General features: G+C 32.6%; 4 protein-coding genes and 1 long non-coding RNA gene across 5 annotated transcripts; 4 read left to right on the forward strand and 1 right to left on the reverse strand.

The window, feature by feature from the left end:
* Window positions 1–207: 207 nt before the first annotated feature.
* LOC120086980 (chaperone protein dnaJ GFA2, mitochondrial) lies at window positions 208–5423 on the forward strand. The gene is made up of 18 exons (XM_039043816.1): window positions 208–536; window positions 625–718; window positions 941–1015; window positions 1228–1313; window positions 1497–1580; window positions 1676–1714; window positions 1885–1980; window positions 2077–2121; window positions 2202–2289; window positions 2369–2433; window positions 2531–2605; window positions 2732–2804; window positions 2924–3015; window positions 3125–3196; window positions 3770–3826; window positions 3916–3964; window positions 4801–4867; window positions 5063–5423. The coding sequence occupies exons 1-18, from the start codon at window positions 450–452 to the stop codon at window positions 5157–5159; spliced, it is 1341 nt and encodes a 446-aa protein (XP_038899744.1). The 5' UTR covers window positions 208–449; the 3' UTR covers window positions 5160–5423.
* Window positions 5424–9701: 4278 nt separating this feature from the next.
* LOC120086989 lies at window positions 9702–11013 on the reverse strand. Its single transcript, XR_005484394.1, has 3 exons — window positions 10266–11013; window positions 9969–10181; window positions 9702–9849 (listed from the first exon to the last, which is right to left on the reverse strand). It is a non-coding gene; the product is annotated as an uncharacterized LOC120086989 (long non-coding RNA).
* Window positions 11014–17574: 6561 nt separating this feature from the next.
* LOC120085876 (histone H3.2) lies at window positions 17575–18200 on the forward strand. The gene has a single exon (XM_039042124.1). The coding sequence runs from the start codon at window positions 17646–17648 to the stop codon at window positions 18054–18056; it is 411 nt and encodes a 136-aa protein (XP_038898052.1). The 5' UTR covers window positions 17575–17645; the 3' UTR covers window positions 18057–18200.
* A 2951-nt stretch (window positions 18201–21151) lies between these two features.
* On the forward strand, window positions 21152–21868 carry LOC120085875 (histone H3.2). Its single transcript, XM_039042123.1, has one exon. It carries the CDS (start codon window positions 21257–21259, stop codon window positions 21665–21667), a length of 411 nt encoding a protein of 136 aa, XP_038898051.1. The 5' UTR covers window positions 21152–21256; the 3' UTR covers window positions 21668–21868.
* A 338-nt stretch (window positions 21869–22206) lies between these two features.
* LOC120087171 (non-specific lipid-transfer protein P5-like) lies at window positions 22207–23166 on the forward strand. The gene is made up of 2 exons (XM_039044076.1): window positions 22207–22913; window positions 23017–23166. The coding sequence occupies exons 1-2, from the start codon at window positions 22607–22609 to the stop codon at window positions 23022–23024; spliced, it is 315 nt and encodes a 104-aa protein (XP_038900004.1). The 5' UTR covers window positions 22207–22606; the 3' UTR covers window positions 23025–23166.
* Window positions 23167–26811: the final 3645 nt, after the last annotated feature.

Consider the following 26811-nt stretch of genomic DNA (forward strand, 5'->3'; position numbering starts at 1 on the left):
CAATCAAAATTTTATTAACTAATTATAACCGTTTCATTAATTTTTATAAGACTTCAATGTTTCCATCTATTTCAAATATTGATAATAGTAAACAAAAAAAAAATTAAAGAGCAAATTTGGAATATTGCCATTAATTAATTATTATTTTTTTTTTTTTTAAAACAGAAAAATTGGGGTGCTTCCGAAAAGCCTGGGGATTTTCTTTTCTTCCATTGATGCCTAAATTTTTAAAGTACAGAAAAAAATAAATTCGATCGATTCTCCTCTTCATTTCCATTCTTCCCTTTCCCCTCTGCTAGAACCTTCCGCCTTTCTTGACCCAATTAGGGTTTTGTCAGGGTTTATCACAATCATCAATTGGGAATCCTCCAATTCCCCATATCCATTCACTCTCCCACCTACACACTGAGCTTGAGATACGCTAACCTCTCCTTGTTTCGTAGCTCCAAATGGTTCGCCCCGATGGCCTCAGGCTCATCCGTTTGTTGGCTCGTCGTTCTCTCACACCCCACCTCCGTCGCGAATCATCGAGCTCCGTATGCCGATTTTATGTGATTTTGTTTCGTAATCATGCTATTGATCTCATAAATTTCTGGGATTTATTTGGGGATTGGTTCTTTCTAGGTAACCGACGCGATTTTTCGAGGGACTTGTAGGCAATTCAAATCTGGGGTTTGTAATACATCTGTTGTTTTTGGAAATTGCGCTTCGAGGAACGGTGTGTATTTGTACTTTCTTTTTCCCATGGTTTAATTTCTGGTCTTTATTCGTTCATGTTGGGTTGAGTTAATGAAAAAATATATCGCAATATCTGGGTTTTAGTTGAATATTTGTTAGTGAGATAAATGTATGTTCTCTCTGGAATTGTATTAAAATATTGCTCGAGTTGCTGTACCGATTTGGTCGATTGAGTTTACTTTATCCGTGTTTTGTGGTGCAGTTAATAAAAAGAACTGGTTTCAGTTAGGAGTTCTTGGTGCCAACTGTGGAGAAGCAAGATTAATTCATGGCACTGGTATGAGATTGTGCACCATTCAGAATATATTTATTTACTTCCTATCCTATTCCCTTCAAGTGCTTTCCTCTGTTGCATCCATAGCTGAGGGGTGTTGTTGTTGCCTATCCTTCAAGTTTTGAGTGGTTTATGCAGATATTATTATTATTTTACTCTTCATAGGTGTCATGAATACTTCTAAGTTTATATTGTTTTTGTATTTTTTGAACCAGCACATATGTCTGCTAAAAATTATTATGATACACTTGGTGTGAACAAGAACGCAACTGCATCAGAAATAAAGAAAGCATACTACGGGGTGAGTTTCTGCAGTAAGTGTCTTTCTAGAGGAAGTTAGAAGCTTAGTATTTGGCTTGATCACATGACACTCTGTAAGCGGTATTTTGATTAGAAATTTGAGGGACGGATTATTTCGAGTGACCCTGCTGTTAAGACTGAGTGCTTTATTTATAGTGGAGAATTGAACATTCTTTTTTGGCAGCTAGCAAAAAAGCTTCATCCAGATACGAATAAGGAAGACCCTGATGCGGAAAAAAAGTTTCAAGAAGTCAGTAAGGCCTATGAGGTAATCCCCATATATCTCTGCCTCTCCGGTTTTTGCAGAAATGTAAACATAAATACAATTTTAGTTTTCCTAAATCTTTATGATTCTGGTGTCAGGTTCTAAAAGATGAGGATAAACGGCAACAATATGATGAGGTATTATTTCAAATTCCACATAAATGTTTAGGTGGTGGGATCTAAAAGTTATTAGTTTAGCATGCAATGAAAGATGCACCTCCTCATTAAGCCTTGTGGAGATAGAAGTCTTAATAAGAAAGCTTTCAAGATGTAAGATGCACCTATTTATGTCCATCACAATGTCATAGGTTGGGCATGAAGCATTTACACAACAAGACCATCATGGTGGCTTCCCTGGTGGTGAAGGTTTTGACCCGTTTAGTGGAATATTTCGGGGATTTGATGTAAGTCAACCTTCTATGGAGTTTTTTGCAGAATTTTATTATCCTTGAAAGCTCACATAGGTTTTTCTTCATGTGTCCCCTGCATGTGGTGATCAGTTCTCTAATATGTTCCGCCAGAACTTCGGTGGAGAAGATATCAAGGTGCTAACTCTATCTGGTATATGCATTGAGTATCGTTCTTAGGCAGCACACATATTATTGTTGGTTTTTGTTTTTTGTAGGTTGCTTTGGAGATATCCTTTATGGAAGCTGTCCAGGGCTGCTCAAAAACTATAGCATTTAATGCAGCTGTGCCATGTGATACTTGTGGTAGGCCAAATCTATTCAATTCTTGAATTGATTTGAGAGTTTTTTGATAAAACATATGTGACTTGACTTGAGTTTGCAGGTGGAAGTGGGGTTCCACCTGGAACCAGACCTGAAACCTGTAGACGCTGTAAGGGCTCAGGCATGGTTAGTTTTATCTGTTACACTACTTCCACAATTCATTTTCCCTATGAAGGTGGTTCTGTGACATCTAAGCCATTTCGTTTTTATGCGCAAACACTAGACATTCATGCAAACTGGCCCATTTAGAATGCAATCTACATGTTCACAATGTGGTGGAAGTGGGAAAATTGTGTCGGTATGTCCCAACCTTTTGTTTAGCCTTTTTATTCCCCCCCAACACACCCATGCACACACACCCAGATTAAGAAAGTTAATCCATTCATCTTGGAAATTTTGGTCTCTAAAGAAAAGTTCCTTTCAGAACTTCTGCAAATCTTGTAATGGAGAACGAGTTGTGAGAAGATTGAAATCTGTTAATGTGGACATAATGGCAGGTAAGTCTTTCTGTCATACAATGGTTAAATTTTTAGATGTTTCCTTGAAAGGGAAAACTATTTTTCCTTTTCCGCACTTGTGGACAATGTTGGATTGGTTTTCTCGATGGCTTATACAGGGGTAGATGATAATGAAACAATGAAGGTGTTTAGGAGTGGAGGTGCAGATCCTGATGGAAATCAACCTGGTGATCTATATGTTACTATTAAGGTGTCTTTGCTTTTTCATTGAATTGTCATTACCTCTTTCAGTTCTACATTGTTTGGTCTTTTCTCCTGGGCTGATGTGATGTCCTTTCTGTTTATTGGGAAAAAAAAAGGTTCGTGAAGACCCAGTTTTCAAAAGAGAAGGTTCTGACATTCATGTGGATGCTGTTTTAAGCATCACTCAGGTAGTAATCTCTGTTTAATTAGTTTCTGAACATAAAGAAGTGACAAAAAATTTTAAGTTGTTAACGTCTATGGTTATATCCTTCATTTTTATCAACAATCTACAGGAACTTGTTAGCTACAGTACTGATTGACTTGATTTTTCTTCCATCTATGAGACTATGACCCTAAACTACTTTTTAACTGTCTAAAATAAGATCGTGGAATCAATAAAAAGTACCATTGCCTTTGAAATTTGCTACAGAGACCAGCTTAGGATTTTGCATGATGAAATCATTTGGTGTTTTAGGATAGCGATCATCTTTCAAAAGAGAAGTGACTTACATCATATAGAAACTGTCTTTAATTTCTCTGGATGAAAGCTTGGTTTTTTATTTTAAAAAATCTTGAAACGATAAGCCAAAAGTTGAAGGATGATATTGCTGTGTAATATAGCAGGATGCATTTGAGGATAAAACTTGTCGATATCATTTCATAATATTATGACATAGTTGTTAATTATATATGGTTCAAGATTTATCTTGCTTGTATCAGATTTTAAATTCACTTGTACTTGATTTGTTTTCACGGTGCAGGCTATATTGGGAGGCACTATCCAGGTTCCGACTCTAACGGGAGATGTTGTCCTAAAGGTTTGGGCAATATGCTAATATTGATAACCATGCATTATCATTATTTTGGATTTAATGCCAGATTGACTATATTGACTTCTAATTATTAGGTCCGTCCTGGTACTCAACCTGGTCAAAAGGTTGTTCTGAAGAAGAAAGGTAATATCACCAATTTGTGCTCACCAATATCATTTCTTTAGGCTTCTTGATGGCATTGGAAAGAACTTGTGCCGTTTTCTCTTGTTTTTGTTTTTTAAAATTAAATGATTAGAAACAGAGAGATCATATTGAAGAAAAAACCGAAGGAAGGACATATAAGAAAGGATTCATAAGAAAACCCCGGGGGGTACTACAAAAAGAAGGCCTATGGGCACTCCAATCTGAGATTGTGCCTGGACATCATAAGAAAAATCAATTGAAGTGATCTGGTGTAAACTTTCAAGAGTCTCTCCTTCCAAAGATGCCAGAGGGAAGCAATTCAGTCAACCCATCTTTCGATGATCTGGGAGGGCTCTATAAAAGATCAAAATAATAAGTCCTTTTGGAACAGGATAGAACGGTGAAAGTATGTTGACTGCTTTGACAAGTATCAAGTTGTGAAGGGGAGCATTTTCAGTCTGATGTGTGGCCATGATTGTTTTCAGTATTGAACAAATTTTTGAGTTACCCAAGTGGTCAAAGTGGGCATATTTGCTTTCAATAAGTGGGAGCCTAGATAAGATATCAAATGTTCTTGGATGGTATTTAAAGGGTGACTAGAAATATATTAAAACACCATAATTAAATGCTATTTTTTTTTTATCCTTTGTGTAAGTTTCTAACTACAACCACTCAACTTACTGATTTCAAACTATCAACTATTCAGCGTCATTCATATGATTTGGATTAAACCCGTATCTTCTATCAGATAGTTGGCTGATGCCAATGGCGACGTTGACGATTCACTGAACGTAATTTACCGATAACTTACCTATGCTCTTGATGTTGTCGTGCAGGGATAAAAACAAGGAACTCTTACTCGTTCGGCGACCAATATGTGCACTTCAATGTCAGCATACCAACGTGAGTTTTCCTGCCCTGCATCTTTATAATCTGTCTTTGAACTAGCATGCAAGCAGGAATTTTTCTCTCATCATTTTTTGATTGAATGAAATGGAACGAATGCGTGCAAAGAGCACTGCACACATCTGTTTGTTTGATTTCATCTTAGGCATATGATATTTTTACTAGAATGGTACACTGTGTTTTCATCCTCAGGACCCTTACCCCAAGGCAGCGTGAACTAATTGAGGAATTCGCCAAGGAAGAGCGAGGAGAAGATGATAAACGCAGCGCTGCTAGAGCATCTGGGTAAGAAGATACAACATTATTAGAGCTAATTCTTTAAACCCTCGAAAATCACATTTTGTTGTAGCAAATTCTCCAGTTTTAGAAAGGGAAGGAAAATAGTAATGGTTCTACCAATACGAAAGTTTTGTAGGAGTATTCTTGGTTGTATTTAGGCAAGAGACGAATGCCATACGATAGAGATACTTTAGTTTCCGTTGTATGGACTTATGTTATTTGTCTGCTTTATTTATCATAATGGGCATGAATTCATTGTCCGCCACATATGATATTTTCTTCTTCTTGATTGATTTCTGTGTACTGCGTTCTTCAGTTGGGGTTGGAATATGAGTCATACGACTCAACTCCAGTCCATCCTCTTTCCCCAATTACAAGAGTGTGTGTGTGTATATTCAAAGCTTTATACGTTCACACAACCTGAGATTGTGTACCGAACTTAGGTTTATAACTGGGGTGTTTTAAAACCAATGCCATTTTACCCTTATCTATTTGAACCTTTTATATATAGAATTACTCTCTAAATCCAACATTTGTTTGGAGTGAGAATCTAGAAAATCATCGCCCTAGTTTCCTACCTTTTTTTATGGGTTTGAATACTATATTATTCAAACTCATGGGTTACTTATTTTTTTGGGTAACTGTAATTGGTAACATTTTTAGGTATAATAACCTAGTGGATAACATCATTTTTAAAAAATGCAAATATAACAAAGTCTATCCGCGATAGACTCTTACCCATGATATGGTCTATCATTGATAGACTATCTAAATTTTGCCGTATTTGCAATTTTTTTACATTATCTTATATCTGTTAATACTTTAGGTTTGATTATTATATTTGCAATTATCTATTTTTTCCCTTTCTTTTTTCTAATTTAATCTATGAAGTTTGCCGACCAACTTTCGGACACCACCTCTAGTCACCACCATCGTTCAACTCTGATGTCACCTTCGGTGATCTCGGCCGCTCAACCTCTGGCTACCACTAATGGTGAACATTTTTCCAAAAAGACACTTAGTATATATGTTGACGGGGTTGGGCGGGGTCGGGGATATTATTCTTCATCCCTATCCTCGCTTCCTATTTCATTCTCCATGGGGATCGGGGGATTCCTTGCAAGGAATTTTTTTCATTAGTTTTTTTTCTTTGGAGAAATTAATTAATTTAAATCACTAATATGGGTAAATTTTAAATAAATAATTAATTCTATCACTAAATTGTTTATTATAGTTAATTTTATACGAATAATCGAATTTTGGCTTAAAAAACTACTTTTTAGTAGAAAGAAATAACTACAAATAAAATTATCATATAAATAATCTAAATTTATACATTTCATTTAAACGTATTCATTATCTTAACCAATAAACAATGACTTTTAAATGTAATATTTATATAATAACAACAAGATAACATTAAATAATTATGTTACATAAATAGAGGCTAATCGGGGGAATAGCTCACGGGGATTTTTTTTCCCACTCCCTCCCTCAATTCGGGAATCTCCACCATGTTTGGGACGAGGTCCCGTGACAAAATTTGACATCTCTAACCCTAGTTTAATTACAAGGTGTATCTTTTAAGGAAATGTACTTTCTATTTCTTTTAATTATTTTTTCGTTTGGAGTTTCTTTTAATTATTATTATTATCAAGTTGTCCTTTTTCTAATTCCCCCTCTTCTCTTGTTCAAAATTAATGTTTCCTTTATTTTAGGAAATTTCCTTTATTTTCTATTTTTCCTAGTCGAAAATCAATCACCTACATATTGAGATCTCAAGTATATGTCGAATATGAAGAAATTGGTAAAGGTCTTGAGTGGAAGCGAGGATTGGTCCCAAATCCCAATTTTTATGGAGCAATAAATTTTACAAAATCAAACAGAAAAATAATTATGCATTTAATTAAAATTATAGCATGTTAATAAGAATTGAGATAAAAGATGAAGAACTCACCTTTGAAGAGCAATTTTCTTCACGTAATTCCTTCCCCAATAAGGTTTTCTTTGTATTATCTAGGATGAGAATCCAAAGAGTTATGTGGGCTCTTGGTATTTTTGGGAGAGAGAGTGAAAATGAGAAGAAGAGAAAGAGAGGGTGAGATCAAATTAATTTTTTTCACACAAAACTTGTGTGTTCTTCTTTATAAAACTCGAGAGAAGAATAATATATACAACTCCCTCCCATGTTATTTTTAAAAAATTACTATACAAAATATTTTAATAATATATATATATATATATATATATATATATAAAATATGATAACTACCTTATTATATAATATATATTAAACTATGTGTTATATCAAATATAACACATAACCTATAGTTTATTATTGTATCAAATACATTATAGTAATTATATCACATATAGTTGATTCACTCAATCAATTTGAACAATTCAAATTAATCCAAAATTGGTTCTCATTTAATCCTTGACGACAAAGGGGACCTCATGGGTCTATAGCTTAAAGTTCCAATGGTACTTGAATAATTAATTAAACTCTTTTAATTAAATTATTCAACATCCATTAATTGTTGGGGATTTCATTAAAGACCGACAGCTGCACTCTTCGCACTGCAAATATATTTTCGTGTCCATTGGATATAACAAGTGAACAGCGCGATAAACCTTCATAATTTATTCGTACAGCTAGGCCAAAATTACGGTTTTGCCTCTATAGTTACGTCTAACTCTTTAAGTATCACTGATTCCTCTAATGAACAATAAATCAAAGTCCAACTATGACCAAACCTCTCTCGGGCTAGGAGAGGGTGTAGTGTAACATTGTTCAAGCCACGGAATGAGCCCTTAGGGGAACAATTTATCTACTTACTCCAACGTTGAAAAGTGAGTGAATTTCGTCCTGTGTAGTTGTGTTTCCAACTTCCCAATCAGACGAGTCCCCAAAATGGTAGGCTTATTGAGTAGGCGATCTGGCTGCTCTCACCCATACAAATCAAAATACCACCTTCAAAAGCAGGAGTTCACAACTCACTCAAAATCCAGGTCATGTCACCTATGGTCATCCTAGTGAAATGTAAGTCTCAATTATGAACGATGTTATATAATGAGACTAGTCATTTTGTGGTTCAGTCTTATACAAATTTCTTTGTATAGAATACCCCTATTCACATGTCACGAAGTGGATTATCAGGATCAAATCATCTATAACACTTTACAACGATTGTAACATCTACAAAGCGAACCATATTCATAGTATCACCAAGATAAGGTATCTAGTCTTATTTGTATACTACAGACCATTTAGGTTATCACTTAAACATGATCTACTTGTATGTCTCTACATACATGTTTAAGCTACAAAAGATAACCATGGATGTTAGTATATTGGTTTGTGGGTTTAATGATACTAAATGTCAAATAAAACATCTCATATTTTATTAAATAAATAAAATGTTTGTACAATACAATTAGACCTTACGAGATTTAGGGCATCAACCCCAACAAAATATATAAGGAATATAGTGGAAAATGTAAATATACATTGGACATACCATTGTTTATATTTAGGCGTGTTTACAAATATAATGAAAAATGTAAATATATATCGAATATATTGTTTAGATTTTTTGGAGATATTTTTCTTACTTATAATAGATTATGAAAAGAAAACTTTTTTGGAAAGTTCATCACCACAAGAAACTTCCTTCACATGCTGAGAGTTAAAACATCAAATTTGGTTATATTTTTGTGTAAAATAATCACTCATTATATTGCAATTGCATGTTTAGGTATATTTATTTAGGTTATATGTATATAAAGTTCTATCTTGATTTAACCTTTTCATATTTTTCGTTCGTTGGTCAAATTAGCTAGCTTGAAGATTTAGATTTTTTTTTTTTAAAATGTAAATGATTAAAATGTTGGAAACAACTTAATGATCGAATAAAAATTAGATCTCAAACTTTATGCATTTTTTATTTCTTGAATGTAATTTGATTATAAAAAAAAAATACATAGTTTTTCAATAATTGAATTTAAGACTAAAATACTTGTTTATTTCAATTGAAGTTTCCATGTCAAGGTTTAAAAATTAAAAAAAATCATAATAAAAAAATCCTTTTTTAAATTAGTTGAACTGATAAAAATCTATGAAGATTTATCTCAATATCAAGTAAACCAAAATGTCAAATTATTATAACAATAAATTAAATAAAATTCTCATTTCAGTCACACCCCCTATTTCAAAATTGGGGGAAAAATTTTTTTTTCTAAATTTTGTAGTGCATTTTAAACTTGACTATATTAAAATAACTAAGATGACAAGTTTGAAATAATCTAAAATCTAACTGACCACTAATTAAATAGAAGAAAATATTTCACAAACTTAAGATTTATAAATTGCACTTCATTCTCAGACTTCCTAGTTCCTAAGCCTATACTCCAAAAACGAGTTTCTTAAATNTAGTATAGTATAGTATAGTTTAGTTTAGTTCATGGTTTAAATTGACTAAAAATTCATGTTTATTATAATCTAAGAATTCTATATATATATTCTTTTAGAATACATAGGAAACAAACATAACTAAGAAAAATTTCATTGAGTGATTGAAAAAGAGTTCACCCATGTGGGATAGTTTTCTAACCAAATTGACGTTGTTCGAGATCTCCGGGCATGAGACACAAGCTTATGAATCACATGCGCTAAGCAAAAATAGAGGCCTTCAATAATTCTACAATGACGAACAACACAAAGAATTCACAAAATATTGAATCTTATTAAAATATCGAGATATTGAATTAGTCTCCACTCTTATAAGATAAATATAAACTTCTAAAACCGTAGAAATACCTTTATAAAGGATAATAACCTCAACAAGCTCCACTAAACCAATGAAAGGCTGAAAATTTTCCATATCCATCAACGTCTAGCTATTGGAATCACGAACAATAGCTCCAAAGCTCATCTCCCCACTTCCAATAGCTACATTAGAATTTACCTTAAAAATCCTTGGAGGAGGGGTTATCCATTTAACCTCAATGACGGTATAAGGATCCATTGCATCTAGAACCACAGACAAGGATATGGATCATTAAATGAATCAACTATGGCAAACGTCAATCAACTAGATTTGAGGAATGAGAAGACCTGCTATCAAATATCAACGAGTCATGCCGATGCCAGATTGAGGATGAGATAAGAAAGAAGATCCTAAGGCCCCGAAAATAGATAATTTTGATTTTCCTAAAAAAAAAAAAAAAGATAAGCATATTTAGAGTAGTGAATATTTAGAAAGGAGATGACTGGGGATCCAAGAAGACCAAATGTTTCAACTTTCCTTTAAAACCGTCGATACAATGGATACTTCCTGTTGGGTAAAGCTTGACAACTTGCAAGAACCTCACGTGTCAGGGGAGTGTTGAGACGGACCTTCCAAAGGATTCTTTTTTTTTTTTTTTCCCTTGGTTGGAATTTCTAAAGACCACACCGTTTTTCATATTTTACTCATTAAAAGAGATGAGGAGGATGAATCAGTAAGAGTAGCTGTTTAAGCAACCTTGTAACCACTTTTAACTGAATAGAAGCCCTTCTTATCATAATGTCAAAAGAAGGCATGTGGACCAATGAATTATATAGAGTAATTTGCTCGATAACTTGGGCATCATCTGGGATAAACAACTGATCACTAAACCCGAGTTCCATCTACCCCCTTTTACGGCAAGGTCTATACTCGCTATGCGATGTCGCAGCCCTACATGCAAAAAATGGAATTTGGGAAAGTAATTTGCCTTTAGAGTTCGAGTCAACAGAGATTTGTGCAATTTAATATATGCCATGTATGCTTGGCTAACAATGCCTAATTGGACAGATGAATATCTCCAAAGCCCATTCCACCTCTTTCCTTATGAGTTGTCATACGCTGCTAACATAGTGAATAGTGACCTTTCCCAGAGTTTCTTAAAAAAAAGAAGCCATAATTTGATTGAGTTCTTTACAAGATTTAAGTGGTAGCTTGAAACGATTGAGTGTAAGCCAGAATAATCTTAGCCACCACCTATTATTTACACCTACTCGCCTTAGAGAAAAGACGTTTCTTTTGTTGGAACACCTTGAATATGTCTAGCACTTTGAACGATCAAGTATGGGGTTATTGTTGAAAATTGGTACTAATGATAAACCTCGTGATATCTTTCACTATTTTTTGCTTTTTTCCTTTTGGAATGTGAATTATTATCGCTTGATTGAAAGCTCGATTAAAAAAAAAAAAAAAAAAAATCTAACCAAAAAATCAGAAAAAATAACACTTAAAAGCTCAACGACTAATCCACGAAATGAATAGTTTGTATTATAAATATCATGAAAATAGATGCCCAATGCTTAGTGTCCTAAAAGCCATGTATCATTTTTCATATTGTCCATGTGCCTTGTGATAATTCATGTTTTTGGTGTCCATGTAAGTTCACATCCCACTTGCCACTTTACCAATAAATAGTGACATTTGGTGGATCTCAATATAATGCACATTTGTGAGAAATCCACTTCAAAATTTCAATAATTTTCATATCCAATTTTATAATTTTAGTTGTTTTATTTTAGATTATATTTTATTTATTTATCATTATTATAAAAATATATTATTATATTACATTTTCTCTATATTTGTGTTCTCGTCGTGCTCCTTAATTTCACAACACGTTATCAACACGAGTTCTGGTTGTTTTCAAATCAGTAAATGATGACAACTCCACATTATTTAAAATCAGTTCAAAATTGTTGTTATGCAAAGAGAAAATTATTGATGTTGATGTGTTAGAGAAGACATTTTCTACATTTCATATCTCGAATATGCTCTTGGAATAGCAATATCGAGAGAAAGGTTTTAAACAATATTTTGAACTAATTTCATGTCTTCTCGTGGCCGAACAAAATAATCGAGTTATTAATGAAGAACCACTAATCTCGACCAACTGGAACAACACCATTCCCTAAAGTGAATGTTGTGAATATTAATAATCGTGGTCGAGGTTGTGGTTGAGGTCATGACCATGGTAGATGAAGAAATAATTATTATTTTCGTGGTGATTGTTATAATTATTTAGATTTCAAAAGAACCACAAAAAATGATTATTACAAAAGAAAAGCTCAAAAAATAAAAGTTCAAAAAGAGTGTTGAAAATGAAGGCTTCCGATGCGTAATGACTGGACATTAGTCACGTACCTGTCGTACGTCAAAACACTTTGTTATCTCTATCAAGCCTCCCAGAAGGAAAAAGAGAAAATGTGGAAGCAAATTTTGCATACCAGGATAATGACAAATTTGACCCATTTCACATGACAAATTTGGATGTAGCAGACTTCTTTGAATCTTCTTAAGAAAAGATTGACACAGTTGGTGGAACATCAAGTGTTTCTTTTGACTTTGAGAATATCTAAACTTAATATTGTTGTTTTCTTTTATCTATCTTCATTTTTTTTTTTTGTAACTTTTGTATATTTTAATTGTTGTTTTTCTTATTGTAATTGTTTTTTTAAATGAAGAAACATGGATCATTTTCATATTTTGAGTGTTTTAAAAATGAGTAAAGAAGATCTATATCTAGCAGACAGTGCAACTACACACACAATACTTACAAATAAAAAATAATTTTCAAATTTGATAGAAAGCAAAAGTAAATACAATATCAGGTTTTGTAAACTTGATCGAAGGTTTTGGAAAAGCAAATATTATTTTGCCTAGAGGAACAAAATTTACAATTGACAATGCATTGTTCTCCAGTCAATCGAAGAGAAATCTTCTAAGTTTTAAAGATATATGTTGCAATGGTTATCATATTGAGACTGATAGTAAGAATAGTGTGGAATATCTATATATCACATCCACTGTCTCAAATGAAAAATGTATATTGGAGAGTTGCCTGTTTTATCTTTGGATTATATTATACTCATATACGAGTAATCGATACATATGCAAAAATGAACCCGAAGTTCATGAATCCAAACATATTTACAATTTGGCATGACCGATTGGGCCATCCAGATTCTATAATGACGAGGATAATTATCGAGAATTCAAATGGACATCCATTAAAGAGCCAAAAGATTCTTCAATCTAATGAATTATCATGTGATGCTTGCTCTAAAGGAAAATTGTTAATTAGACCATCACCAGCTAAAGTGGGGACTGAATCATCTGCATTTTTAGAACGAATTCATAGTGATATATGTGGACCTATTAACCCACCATGTGGACCAATGAGGTATTTTATGGTATTAATAAATGCATCCAGTAGATGGTCACACATGTGCTTATTACCAAGTCAAAATTTTGCATTTGTAAGATTAGTTGTTCAAATAATTAAGTTAAGAGCATAATTTCCTGATTATACAATTAAGACCATTCGTCTTGATAATGTTAATGAATTTACATCCCAAGCTTTTGATAATGATTGCATGTCAATTAGGATAAGTGTTGAACATCTTATAGCTCATGTTCATACACAAAATGGTTTAGCAGAATCATTCACACAACATTTGCAATTAATTATAAGACAAATACTTATGAGAGCTAAGCTTCCTTTATCTGTATGAAGACATGCTATTTTGCATGCAAAATCACTTGTACGCATTAGGCTAATAGCAAATCATAAGTACTCACCATTACAATTAGCTTATGGTTATGGGCCAAATATTTCTCATCTGAGAATTTTTTGGTATGCAGTATATGTTCTAATTACTCCATCACAACGCACTAAGATGGGTCCTCAAAGGAGGTTAGGAATATATGTTGGATGTGATTCCCCATCAATCATTAAATATCTTGAACCCCCAACAGGTGATGTATTTACTGCATGATTTGCTGATTGTCATTTTAATGAGACACGTTTTTCAACATTAGGGGGAGAAATTAAAAAATTGAAAAAATAAATTACATGGAATGCATCATTATTGTCTTATTTAGATCCCCATACAGATCAACGTGAACTTGAAGTTTAGAAAATAATTAATTTTCAAAATATAACAAACCAATTACCATATGCATTTATAGATGCAAAGAAAGTAACTAAGTCACGTATACCAACTGCAAATATTCTATAAAAAATTGACATCTCTGTTGGGGATGATGCCCTAATATCTCGTGTCCTGTAGTTTGTAAACAGTTTATACGAATACTTGTGATGTATAATATATGATATTTTCTTCACTTCTTGACTTTGCACATTTGGGTGTTTCATTTGTTTTACCACAAACCAATAAACTAAAATATCTGGTTGTCTTTATGTAACTTAAGCATGTATGTGGTGACATACAAGTGGATCATGTCTTAAGTGATAACCAAAATTGTCTGTAGTATATGGATATAGGAGAGAAACCTTATCCTGGTAACGCTATGGGTGCGGCCCGCTTTGTGGAATAGTTACAAGTGTTGTGACTTGCCACAGATGGTCTGATCCTGATCATTCATGTGGGGACGTGTGAGTGGGGGCGTCCTATACAAAGAGTTTGTATAAGATCAGACCACGAAGTGTTAACGTCTCGTTATATAACACCGTTCATGACAAAGACTTCACTTCACTAGGACGACCATAGGTAATATGATCTCAATTCTGAGTGAGTTGGGAACTCCTGCCATTGAGGGCGGTCCTTTGATTTGCATGGGTGTGAGTGGCCAGGCCGCCGACTTAAACCTACCACTTTGGAGATTCGTCTGATTTAGTATCTGGGAACTCAGGTACACAAGATGAAATTCACTATTTCCCTGAAGCAGAGGTAAGTAGATAGATAGCTTCCTCAAGAGCTGATCCCAAGGCTTGAACGATGTGGCACCACACACCTTTTCATGGCCCGATAGGTGTTCACACATAGTAGGACTATGTTGTATTGTTCATTAGAAGGATACATGGTACTTAAGGAGTGAGATGTAACTACAAGGGGAAAACGATAAATTTGTCTAGCTGTACTTACGAGCATCTGTGAAGGGTTATCGTACTCGTGATTGGTTATATCCGATGAATACAAAAATATATCTATGGTAATAAGAGTTCAGTTGTCGGTCTTTAGTGGAATGTCTGGTAGTTAACAAATGGTAGATCTCGTGACTAACGAGTGGTGGTGTCGTCCCTATCTTCTGCTGTTCATACGAAGCCATTCGTGGTAGATAATCAGAGTGGTGCTGAACGATTTCTTGCTTGTCTAGCGAGAGCGAAAGGAGTTCGTTTGCGGAGAGAGTGAATCTTGCCGAAAAGAAAGTCTTCAACTGGTATGTTTACTCGTTCTCTTGTCATTTATCCTCTAAGCATGCCAGTAATTTAGTGTCGTTAATGCATATCTGTATGTGTGAATGTTATGTGGAAATTCTATCACAATGAATTGAAAATATTCGCTTCCGCTCATAGGTACTCTCATATAAGAGTCCCTTCAATCTCAACACAACAAGTTGTCGCTAATGAGTCTAGAACACGCCAGAAGCATGGTAGATCAGTGGGTTCCAAAGATAAAAATCCTCGAAAGCGAAAAATAAGTAAGAAAGACTTGGTTGAGGATGTAGATACCCGTGAAGAAATACTTGACATGACTAGCAAGGAAAGTGACAAACCTAAAGATAATAATGAGATTTCAATAAACTATGCCATAACAGGAAAAATATGAAATTGAACTAATGTAGTTATTGACAACATTTTTGCATATAATGTTGCTCTTGATATTATATCCAAAAATGAGGATCATGAACCAAAATTTGTTGAAGAATGTCAACATAGAAAATATTGGCTTAAGTGGAAAGAAACAATCGAGGCAGAATTAAACTTACTTTCAAAATGGTAGGTTTTTGGACCAATAATCCGGACACCAGAATGTGTCAAAGAAAGATATATTTCAATCTTGAGAAGATAATGAAGAACTTCTTAGTCTAGTCCTAAAGTACCATATCTTAGTGCAATTGGTGCACTTATGTATCTTGCTAATAATACAAGACCAGATATTGCATTTTTGATAAATTTATTAGCAAGATATAGTTATTTTTCAATAAAAAAACGTTAGAACGGAATTTAGCATATACTCCGTTATCTCCAAGGAACAATCGATATGAGTTTGTTTTATTCAAATAAATCAAATTTTGATCCAGTTGGTTATGCAGATTCTGGATATTTATCTGGTTCATAAAAAACTATATCTCAAACAGGTTACTTGTTCACATGCGGAAAAACTGATATATCATGGCGATTGGTGAAACGGACCATAATGGCCACTTCCTCAAATTATGCTGAATTTTTTGCAATTTACGAGGCTAGTAAAAAATGTGTATTGCTAGGTCAATGACTCAACACATTCGTTAAATATATGACTTGTTTTCTAATAAAAATCTTCCAACAATATTATACGAAGACAACACAGCTTGTATAACCCAAATCAAACGATGACATATCAAAGGAGATAGAACAAAACATAAATCAATGAAGCTTTTCTACACTCACGATCTTGAAGAAAATGACGACATCACTGTACAACAAATTTGTTCAAATGATAACTTGGCAGACTTATTTACAAAGACATTACTAACCACAACTTTTGAAAAATTGGTGCACAACATTGGAGTGCGGCGACTCAGAGATCTTAAGTGATGTTTTTCGTGAGGGGAGGTAAATATATTGTATTCATTTAGGAGTATGCATTATATGAAATATATAATATTTTCCCCTCACCATGGTTTTTTCCCAGTAAGGTTTTACCGAAACATATCTAAGGAGGAGTATTATAAATACCATAAAAATAGATGCCCAATGTTTAGTATCCTAAAAACCATGTGTCATTTTTCATATTGTCCATCTGCCTTGTGATAATTCATGTTTATTGTCAATGTAAGCCTACATCCTACTTGTCACTTTGCCTATAGTGACATTTGGTGGATCTCAATATAATGCACGTTGGTTAGAAATTCACTTCAAAATTTCATTAATTTTCACATCCAATTTTATAATTTTAGTTATTTTATTTATTATTATTATTATATAAATATATTATTTTATTATATTTTCTTCATATCCGTATTCCCGTCGTGCACCTCAATTTTATAATAGTTTGAAGTTTTTAAAGTGATTAAAATTTAGTGTATGAATTATTATTCTTTTTTCACTATTTCTAATTAAATCCATCATCCATAAATATAATTTGGAAACTCATTAAAGTATTATCCCAATAAGCAAGATTTGGATAACTTAATACGTGGTCATACACAATTCCCACCAAATCCAAAAAGAATTAATACCACGTGGCAAAATACTATTGCCCGTTCAGCATTGCCACGGATCGAATCCTTAAACAGGCAAATAAACAAAATCTGGCCGTCCAAAACTTTCACCATCCAACGGTTACCCTTCACGCTCCCAAAAGCGAAAAGTTAAAACTTTCCCGCTTTTCCTTTAAAACAACCCCTATATATACATCTTCACCCCCAAAATCTTCAACACTCACCTCAGAAATCTCAAATCGCGGTAATATATTCTTCAAGCTTTGTTAAACCAATTTCCCCGAATGGCTCGCACCAAGCAAACCGCCAGAAAATCCACCGGAGGCAAGGCACCAAGGAAGCAACTTGCCACCAAAGCCGCCCGGAAGTCAGCTCCGGCCACCGGCGGAGTGAAGAAGCCCCACCGTTTCCGCCCTGGAACCGTCGCACTTCGTGAAATCCGTAAGTACCAAAAGAGCACTGAGCTTTTGATCCGCAAACTTCCGTTTCAACGGTTGGTTCGTGAAATCGCACAAGATTTCAAGACCGATCTGAGGTTCCAGAGCAGCGCCGTGGCTGCGCTGCAAGAAGCGGCGGAAGCCTACTTGGTTGGTCTGTTTGAAGATACGAATCTTTGTGCGATTCATGCGAAGAGAGTTACGATTATGCCTAAGGACATTCAATTGGCTAGGAGGATTAGAGGGGAAAGGGCTTGAAGACGTGGTTTTACTTAATTTGGTAGTTCTTTTCTGATCTTTTTGAGGTTGATTTTGTGTTTAGGGTTTTAGATCATTGCAGATTTAGTGTATATTGAATCTTGATTCTGATTACTCAATGAATCTCTGTTTTCGCTTTAGACCTGATTCTGTTTGCAACTCTATTGCTTAATTTATTAGGGTTTAGATCCTTGTTCTATAATGGCATGGCATAATTTGAGTAAATTTAATTATTAGGGTATTGGTTTTTGGTTTTGAGATTGTTGATAAAATTTGATCTAGTATCTCATGGTTATTTAACTTACCATCATGTTAAATATGGTTAGTTTTATTTCTTTATTTTCCTTTTCAATTTCTTATCATTTATACTTTTTCACGAGAATGAGTTTATGAGTTTAAGAATTTGATTACTATATACATAAAATATTTCAAAATTTAGAACTTTATACAAAATTACATAATTCATTATCTAAATTTATTTTATTATTAATTCATTATTTATTTGTTGTAATTACTAGCTTCCAATTTAAACTGAGTCGATTAATAAAATTTATGTTGTATAGGTTGATCTTTGCCAAATATATATATTGGTGTATTTTAAGTTATATTAATTTTTGTAATTTATAATAATATGGTAATTATATTTATGAACTTTCAGTTACACATAATTGTATAACATTTTTGTATAACATTTGTGTAAGTTTAAGAGTTTATATATATATATATTTGACATTTTTAGGTAAACTTTTGCAATTATTGTATGCATGGGGATCCAATTTTAACAATTATAAAAATTTATGTGTTCAATTTTCAATTGAGTGTGTAATTGTGATTATCATCATGGTTTTTGAAATTTTTTTCTTTTATTTTTAGACAATATTTTTAATTTATTAGTATAGCTATAATTAATTTGTGTTAATAAGTTTAATTTTTAATAATTAAAATATAAAATCAAATAGTTAATAATCATGTTTTAATAATTTGGTAGTAGTGAAAATAATTATATTGTTCTAAAGTCCTATTTTGAAGTAACATCTACTCTGAAGTACCATAGAATACCTATTGGCAATACACTATTGGAAGTATTCAAAAGGAACATTCTTTCTACATAAATGTAATCAATCCCGACCTTTTAAATTAATAAGTTAAAAATTACTTTAAGTCTCTAAATTTTTATAAAAGTAACAATCGAGTCTCTAGATATTGGTTTATAACGATTTAGTTCTTAAACTTTTAATTTGATAATAATTTAGTTCATGAACTTTATTTTGTAATAATTTATTTATTATACTTTCAAATTTGTAATAATATAATCCCTATGGTAGAAACTAGAGTTAAGATTTAATCAGATTTATTACATAAATAAATTGATAAACTAATTAGAGACTTGGTATTTTTATAAAATATAAGGTCTACAACATAAAATAATAAAAACTGACATAATTTTGATACATTTATTTGTATCAGGAATAAATTGTTATGAATTTAAAAGTACAAAGACTAAATTGTTATTTTCATGAAAGTTTAGGGACCAAAAATGTTTTTTAACCTAATTCTTATAAAGTAGGAGTTTTATTGATGATACAAATATATATAGTAGGAGTTTTATTGATGATACAAATATATATACACATTTATTTTTAATTTTATTTAATTTCATGAATAATTGTAGATAATTTATTCTACAACATTTCCTAAAAATAATTTTTAGCATTTTGAAAAAAAAATTCACAATATAAATTGAAACTGAGTTTTTAATTTTAATTCAATATATAAAAATAGTTAAATAATTCTTTATACATATTACCATTTTACTTATTATGAGGATAAAAAAATTAGATAAATGTTTCATAGTTTGGATTACTCAAGTTATTTATTTAATCTTTTAGCATTCAATCTTGAAGTTTTGAACAATGGTTGAAATTGTGTAATCAAATAAATATTACATTTTGAAATTTAATTGAAAATAAATCAAGATACTATTATCTAAAATATATTTTACATGGCACTGTAATATATAAATATAGTTAATAGCATACATGGTCATTTGTAAATGCATGAAGTTTGTAATAGATATCTCACATTCACATTCAATCTAATGGTCTTCAAATCATCTCGTTAATCAATGGTGAAAATCTTATCCTAAACGAATTAGAAAGTTGGATCGAAGCAATTAAATCTCTCGTAAATACTTCTGAATGCATCAAATTTTATTATATTCCTAAAGATTATAATAGAATTGCAGACGTTTTAGAAAAAAACACAAGAAATAGACTTTGTTGTGGTGTTTGGTTGAACAATTTTCCTCCTCATATCATTTAGCTGGTTGGAAGAGACCGATGTACTAACTTTAGCCCTCGAGGCTTTAGTAATAGTATTTTTTTTAAAAAATGTTATTTCATTTTAAACCACAAACTACCAAAAGTGAAAAAAAAAATAAAATTGAATGAAAGATAAAAATATAAAAAAATAAGTGTGAACATAAAATATATCATTCGAAGATGCTTTATATATGAGCACCTTAAAATTGATGTTGCAAAAGATTATTTAAAATTAATAAATTTATTCGTAAATTTAATTGATATAATATTTATAATATTAACTTAAAATTACAAATTTGATTCTTCCCTCTTTCTTATTATAAAAAAAAAAAAAACCAAAAAATGTTAATGTAAAATATGCAGTTCAAATGTGGAATTGCTTGAGAATATTGGATTAAATAAAAGTTCGGTCATTAAAAAAAATATCTATCTAGATCTAGTAAATCACAACAACAATTAAAAATTATGTCAAATTATCAGTTTAAATGCTAAATAAAAATTTACCTCCAAAAAAAAATTAGAATTGTGTACTTTGACGCAGTTAAATGGTTTCCCTCCAATAGTAAAAAATAGAAGGCGGGAAGTTTCCACGTGGCAGAATACAATTGAAGAACCAGTGTAGTCACGGATCGCAATCCTTGAAACAGAATAATCCGTTGAATCTGACCGTTCAAATATCGAACATCCAACGGTCTATCTTCACGCTTACTAAAAGCGAACTCATCAAATTTCCCCCAAAATTTAAAATCTCCCGCTTTTCTTCTAAATACAAACCCTATATCTTCATCGACTAAACCCTAGAATTTTCTTCATCGCTCAATCGAAGCTTCTCACTTCAGAACCCAAATCTTCCAATCTTTGCTCTAACAATTTGCCCGAATGGCTCGCACCAAGCAAACCGCCAGAAAATCTACCGGAGGCAAGGCCCCTAGAAAGCAATTGGCTACCAAAGCTGCCCGGAAGTCAGCTCCTGCCACCGGCGGAGTGAAGAAGCCTCACCGCTTCCGCCCTGGAACCGTCGCACTTCGTGAAATCAGAAAGTACCAAAAGAGCACTGAGCTTTTGATCCGAAAGCTTCCGTTTCAACGTTTGGTTCGTGAAATTGCTCAGGATTTCAAGACTGATCTGAGGTTCCAGAGCAGCGCCGTGGCGGCTCTTCAGGAGGCGGCGGAGGCCTACTTGGTTGGTCTGTTTGAGGATACGAATCTCTGTGCCATTCATGCTAAGAGGGTTACCATTATGCCTAAGGATATTCAATTGGCTAGGAGGATTAGAGGCGAAAGGGCTTAGTCGGCTGGCTTGATTATTTAGCCCTTTTCTGTTCTATTACTTTTAAAACGCTGTTTCTGATTCTAGGTTTAGTCTTTGGTGTAAATCTGCTGTGTTTTGATATGCTATCCCATGAGTTTATTGTAGGTCATATGTATATGGGACTCAACAACTTATTTGCTAAATGAATTATCTCTTTCATTTTAAAATCTATAGTTCTTATTGTTTGTGTACTGCAGTATTAGCGTTCATGGTGGTCAATCATCTCTTTAAATTTTGGTTGCATTAAAATGGTCTGAACTATGGTTATTTGTTTTAGAGAACTCACAAGTTTGATTTCCTGCTATTTTGTTTTTCCCTTATGGGTGACTATTTGTTTTGATAATGTGGATGAAGTTTTGGTTCACCATCTCTATTATTTTACTGGATTGGTCTGTTGATGAATGAAGATTGGGGGTTTTACAGATTGAAATTTATGAAAGTAAATTTACTTTCTCTAGATACAGTGGTCTTGTAATCATTTGAATTCTATGTGATAGTAAATATCCCTGGATTTATTAGGCCTTAGGCTGAACGCTCACGGGTTAGAAGCCTTCATTCATATCTCAAATGAAAATTTTGATTTGAGAATGTAAAATTTTGGGATCCATTATGTGTAACAATGTTGCTCTTTTGACTTCCACACAAAGGAAATACATTGGCATTTTTACCAACCTGGTGTTTTTCATCTGTTTCACCTGCTGCACATAAAAGCACAAATCTTGCCAAATACCCATAAAAAGAAACAGATAAAACCCAGGATACATAGATGGAAAGAGAGCGAAGATTGCATATTGCATTGCAAGTGCGTATTGGGTTAGGAAGATAGTGTAAGAAAGCATGAGTTGCTCTTAATATAAGCAACACTAGAATATGCATTCTTCATCTCAATTGAACCTAAAAATTTATTTGTAATCAAAGATGAAACAAGCAAACTTCAAGCCCCTGCAGTTTCTGGTGTTCATGATGGCAATTGCATGCTTTCTGGAGCAAGGTAAAGCCAAGTTCTGTTCTAACAGTCTAATTTCCTCTCTTGTTCAGCTAATTCCTTGTAGGCCTGCACTGTCTCCATTTCACCCGATTCCCCCAAGTATTCTCTGTTGCAATGCCATCAAAACTTTGGGCCAGTCTTGTCTTTGTGCACTGTTGGATGCTCCCCCTGTTTCTGGTGTTGATTACAACCTGGCCATGTCCCTGCCTCAGAAGTGTGCTACAAATTTCGACCCATGTAACTCTTTTTTCCTGCATCCTGGTCTCTTTACAATTTTCTAGTCGTTTTTGTGTTGAAAACTCTTGAGAAACTTGGTTTTGTTTCTGGGTTTCTAATGCAGGTTTCTAGAAGTTGGGAAGATGGTGGGTGTGTGTGAAGATGTTGAATAAAACTGCTTATGATGTTTAGATGTTTAGATGTTATGGCTGGATATATGTTTTAAGTAAGAATAAATGTTTGTTTCAACTTTGGGATGAAAATGACTTTGGTTTTCTAACTGAGCAATTCTTAGATCTCTCTTTTGGTTTGTACGAAGCTACAGTTTAGTTGTGGATCGTCATTATGCATGACGGACTTTTGGCTTCGTTTTGTGAGAGTGTTGTAGGTTTGAAAGATGAGTTTGATGAGTCATGTGAAATGTGCAATGTTGAGCACAAATTGACATCTTATTAGATAATATACAAAATTTCTTTTCTTCATTTGATCTTACGTTGTTCTTAGATGTTTTGACAAACAATGAAGATATGTGTTGGTACTATAATTTTTTCTTTATTAATGTCTTATGTCATTGAATTATGTTTAGACGAGGTAGCAATCTTTCTATTGAAAATGTATTTATAAGATAGTGGGGTGGGGATGATTGTCATATATAATATATTGATAGTCTTAAGACATTATCTTAATGATGAGATTATAAGCTAAGAAAATCCATTAAAAATGGAATTACAACAAGGGAACTTTTTCAAAATTTGGAAGTAAAGATACGTAGCACTTTTTTAATTGATTCTTTGCACTTATGTTTCTAATTAAGTAGATCTCAAACAATAATTGTCCTACCCTTCTATATCTTTTGTCTCTTTTATTTATAACAATCAAGAATATCATTTTCTTTATAATTTTATTATTATTTTAATACCACATTTTCCTTAAGTTTTCATTATTTAAGGGTTTATTTATTTAATAAAAAAAGGTTCCATTTCGTGAGAGATGACTCAATTTCGTGCGAGTGTGTCATGCTAAGTTATGGAGTTATAATATATATGTAAAATAATGCAAGAGATCTGGTCCAGTTGTGAATTGTGAATGCTATTAAGTAATGACCAATTAATTTCTGTAATTAATTAAATAATGCAAGGGGATCTGACCATTTATTTATTTTCCCTAAAAAATAATTCCTTTTACTTAATACATAAGTTATTATGCGAGTCATGAAAATGGGGATTTTTTTTATATTCGATTCTTTTTGAATGTATGTTTCATTACCAAGTTAATGGCGAATTTAAATTTTGTTTAACTTTCTTTAAGATAAAAGATTTGATATCCATGCTCTCTATTCACGATTAAGTAGATGTATTTATTACTTCTACTTAAAATCTATCATATTATATATATAAGCTTAGATTTATAGGTAATAAATTCTTGAGATAAGTTAAGGTTTGGTTTTGTTTTGTTTTTTGTTTTTTTGTTTTTTTTGAAGAGAATATATTAAGAAGAGGGAGAAAAAATAAATACAACTAAGGTGCTCTCATAAAGCGGAGGACACTCTGTCTGGGAGAGATCCAAATCAAAAATACCATTTTGACCCCTCAGTCGAGGAAGAGACACTACAAAAAATATCACGAGGAAGCCAAACCTCCGCCGTTGCAAAGGTATGAGCAATCTTATTGCAAGCCCTATTACAGAAAGAAAACCTTATAACATTCATATGAGGAGCGAGGAAAAGAATATCCTCAGCAACATTCGACATCTCTGATAAATCCACATTATACTTGTTTAGGATATTGATAATCTCCCAAGAATCTGACTCGACCTCCAAATGGGGTAAGCACTCTGAAAACTTGTTGTAGATGCTTCTCAGACCTTCTAAAATTGCCAAACTTCAAGAGCTTTCACTGGCCATTTTCTAAATACCACATTGAAACTCGCCCTAATACAAGACCCTTGATTGTCTTGAATAATCAACTCAAGGCCACATCTGCACTTCGACTCACTTCAAGATGCATCAGAGTTGAACTTCCAGCAGCTAGCTGGAGGAGGGACCCACTTTTCAAGACTCTCACTAGTCTCGAGCCTATTAACCTCCGGATGGGAGCTCTTTGCATTTGAAGGTCAACTAACACTTTGTCCACTCTGACTCTAAAAGTCTGACGATCAACTTTGGTGCCAGATTGAAAAAGTGAATTGTGGTAAGACAAAATTTGCCACATGATGACCACACCCCTGTCTCTGTCTTCCCGATCCAATTTCTCGAGCATCAACGGTCAGAAATCCTTCGGACCCATCCTAGACTAGTTCAAATCCAAAAAGACCAATAAAGAGGAAAAGAAGAAGTTCCAAACAGAGGAAGAAAACTTACCTGACCAAATGACGTGACCAAAAAACTTTGAATTGGCAAACAAAATATCAAAAATGTTATTGACTTGTGTCATAGTGGAGTTTCCAAGTGCATCACCAATTTTTAAGAACATAATAATATACATAAAGCTTTATAATTTAGTTTGAGAGTTGATTGTATAATAAAAATTATTATTATAGAGAAAACGGTCTTTTTAAATATAAAAATATTTAAAAATATTTACATTTTATAGCAAAAAATTGTAGAAGTATAAGTATTTTTAACTTTATGTTATTTTTAGAAATTTTCTATGTGTAAGAATTTCTCACCTTGTAAAAAATCATTCATCAAAAGATAATTTTTATTGTTAAATTATACTTAAAAGATTGTGAATTCTTTATTCTATATTTATATGAAATGTTGCTTGAGTTGCTTGATTCTCTTACTATAAAGGAATAAAATGGGTATGTGTGTGTTTTTTTTTAAAATATTTATCATTTGTTCTAAAAATGTTTATAGAAAAAAAGTTCATGTAAAGAAATTTCTTTAAAAAAAAAAAGTTAATTTAAATTGGAAGATTTATATCATGGTAGACATAATGAAGAGGGAAGACTTCACATTTTCAAAGCTTGAATAGTGATGACTGCAGACACTAAGTAGAATTGGAGAAGCCATCATGGAAAAAAGAAAAAAAAAAAAAAAAAAAAAATGGTAAGGGAAAATAAAAAAGTTGTTTTTGGTGTTTTCCATTTGGATATCACATTATTTTATGATGTCATATTGTTTAATCTATTTTCAATTATTATAATTATGATAGTTAAAGAATCAAAACTAAAAGTCAAATAAAAGCAACTATCCACATTACTAGTTTAAGGAACTACTTTGATTTTGTAGCTTAGGCACAAATCCACCTATTTTTGCAACATATGTATATAGAATGCCACTGTCAAACTATGTAAATATTTATTCGATAGGAAAAATGAGAGAAAAAGTAAGAAATATTTGATAAAAAAAGAATTTATAATACGTTTGTGACAATGATTAAAAATTATTCCATAATAGAAATACATCCAAGACTAGGCTTTAGTTGGCAAAGTCAAAGAGATAAAAAAATAATAACATTTAGACTTTAAACCTAACTAAGAATATTAACATTAATATAATAGTTACATGTCATCCATGTACCCATTTCAAATTTTTTATTGATTGTTTGAAATTAAAGGATTTTTACATTAAGGTATTAAGGTATGTGATTGATCTAAGATTTCAATGACCAAGCACATTAAACAAAAGAGATAATAATTTAAAATTACATAAATAAATTAAAATAGCCGTTGGTTGCCTAGTCAATTCGTTATCTATGGTTTAATGAAAGAAACTATGATTTAATGTAATAATCTTATTAATTTTTTGTTAACTATTATTATTTTCCTAAATGAGGAATTTTATATTGTTCATAAATATGGAACATTTTTTTTCCTTTACCTTTTTTTTTTCTTCCTTGAAAGTCCCTTGCCTAACCTTGTGTATGCTAAGCCACACACGTTATGGAAAATTTTATACATGTTTAAATTTAAAATA

Source organism: Benincasa hispida, chromosome 9, assembly GCF_009727055.1.
Source record: "Benincasa hispida cultivar B227 chromosome 9, ASM972705v1, whole genome shotgun sequence".
NCBI classification, from domain to species: Eukaryota; Viridiplantae; Streptophyta; class Magnoliopsida; order Cucurbitales; family Cucurbitaceae; genus Benincasa; species Benincasa hispida.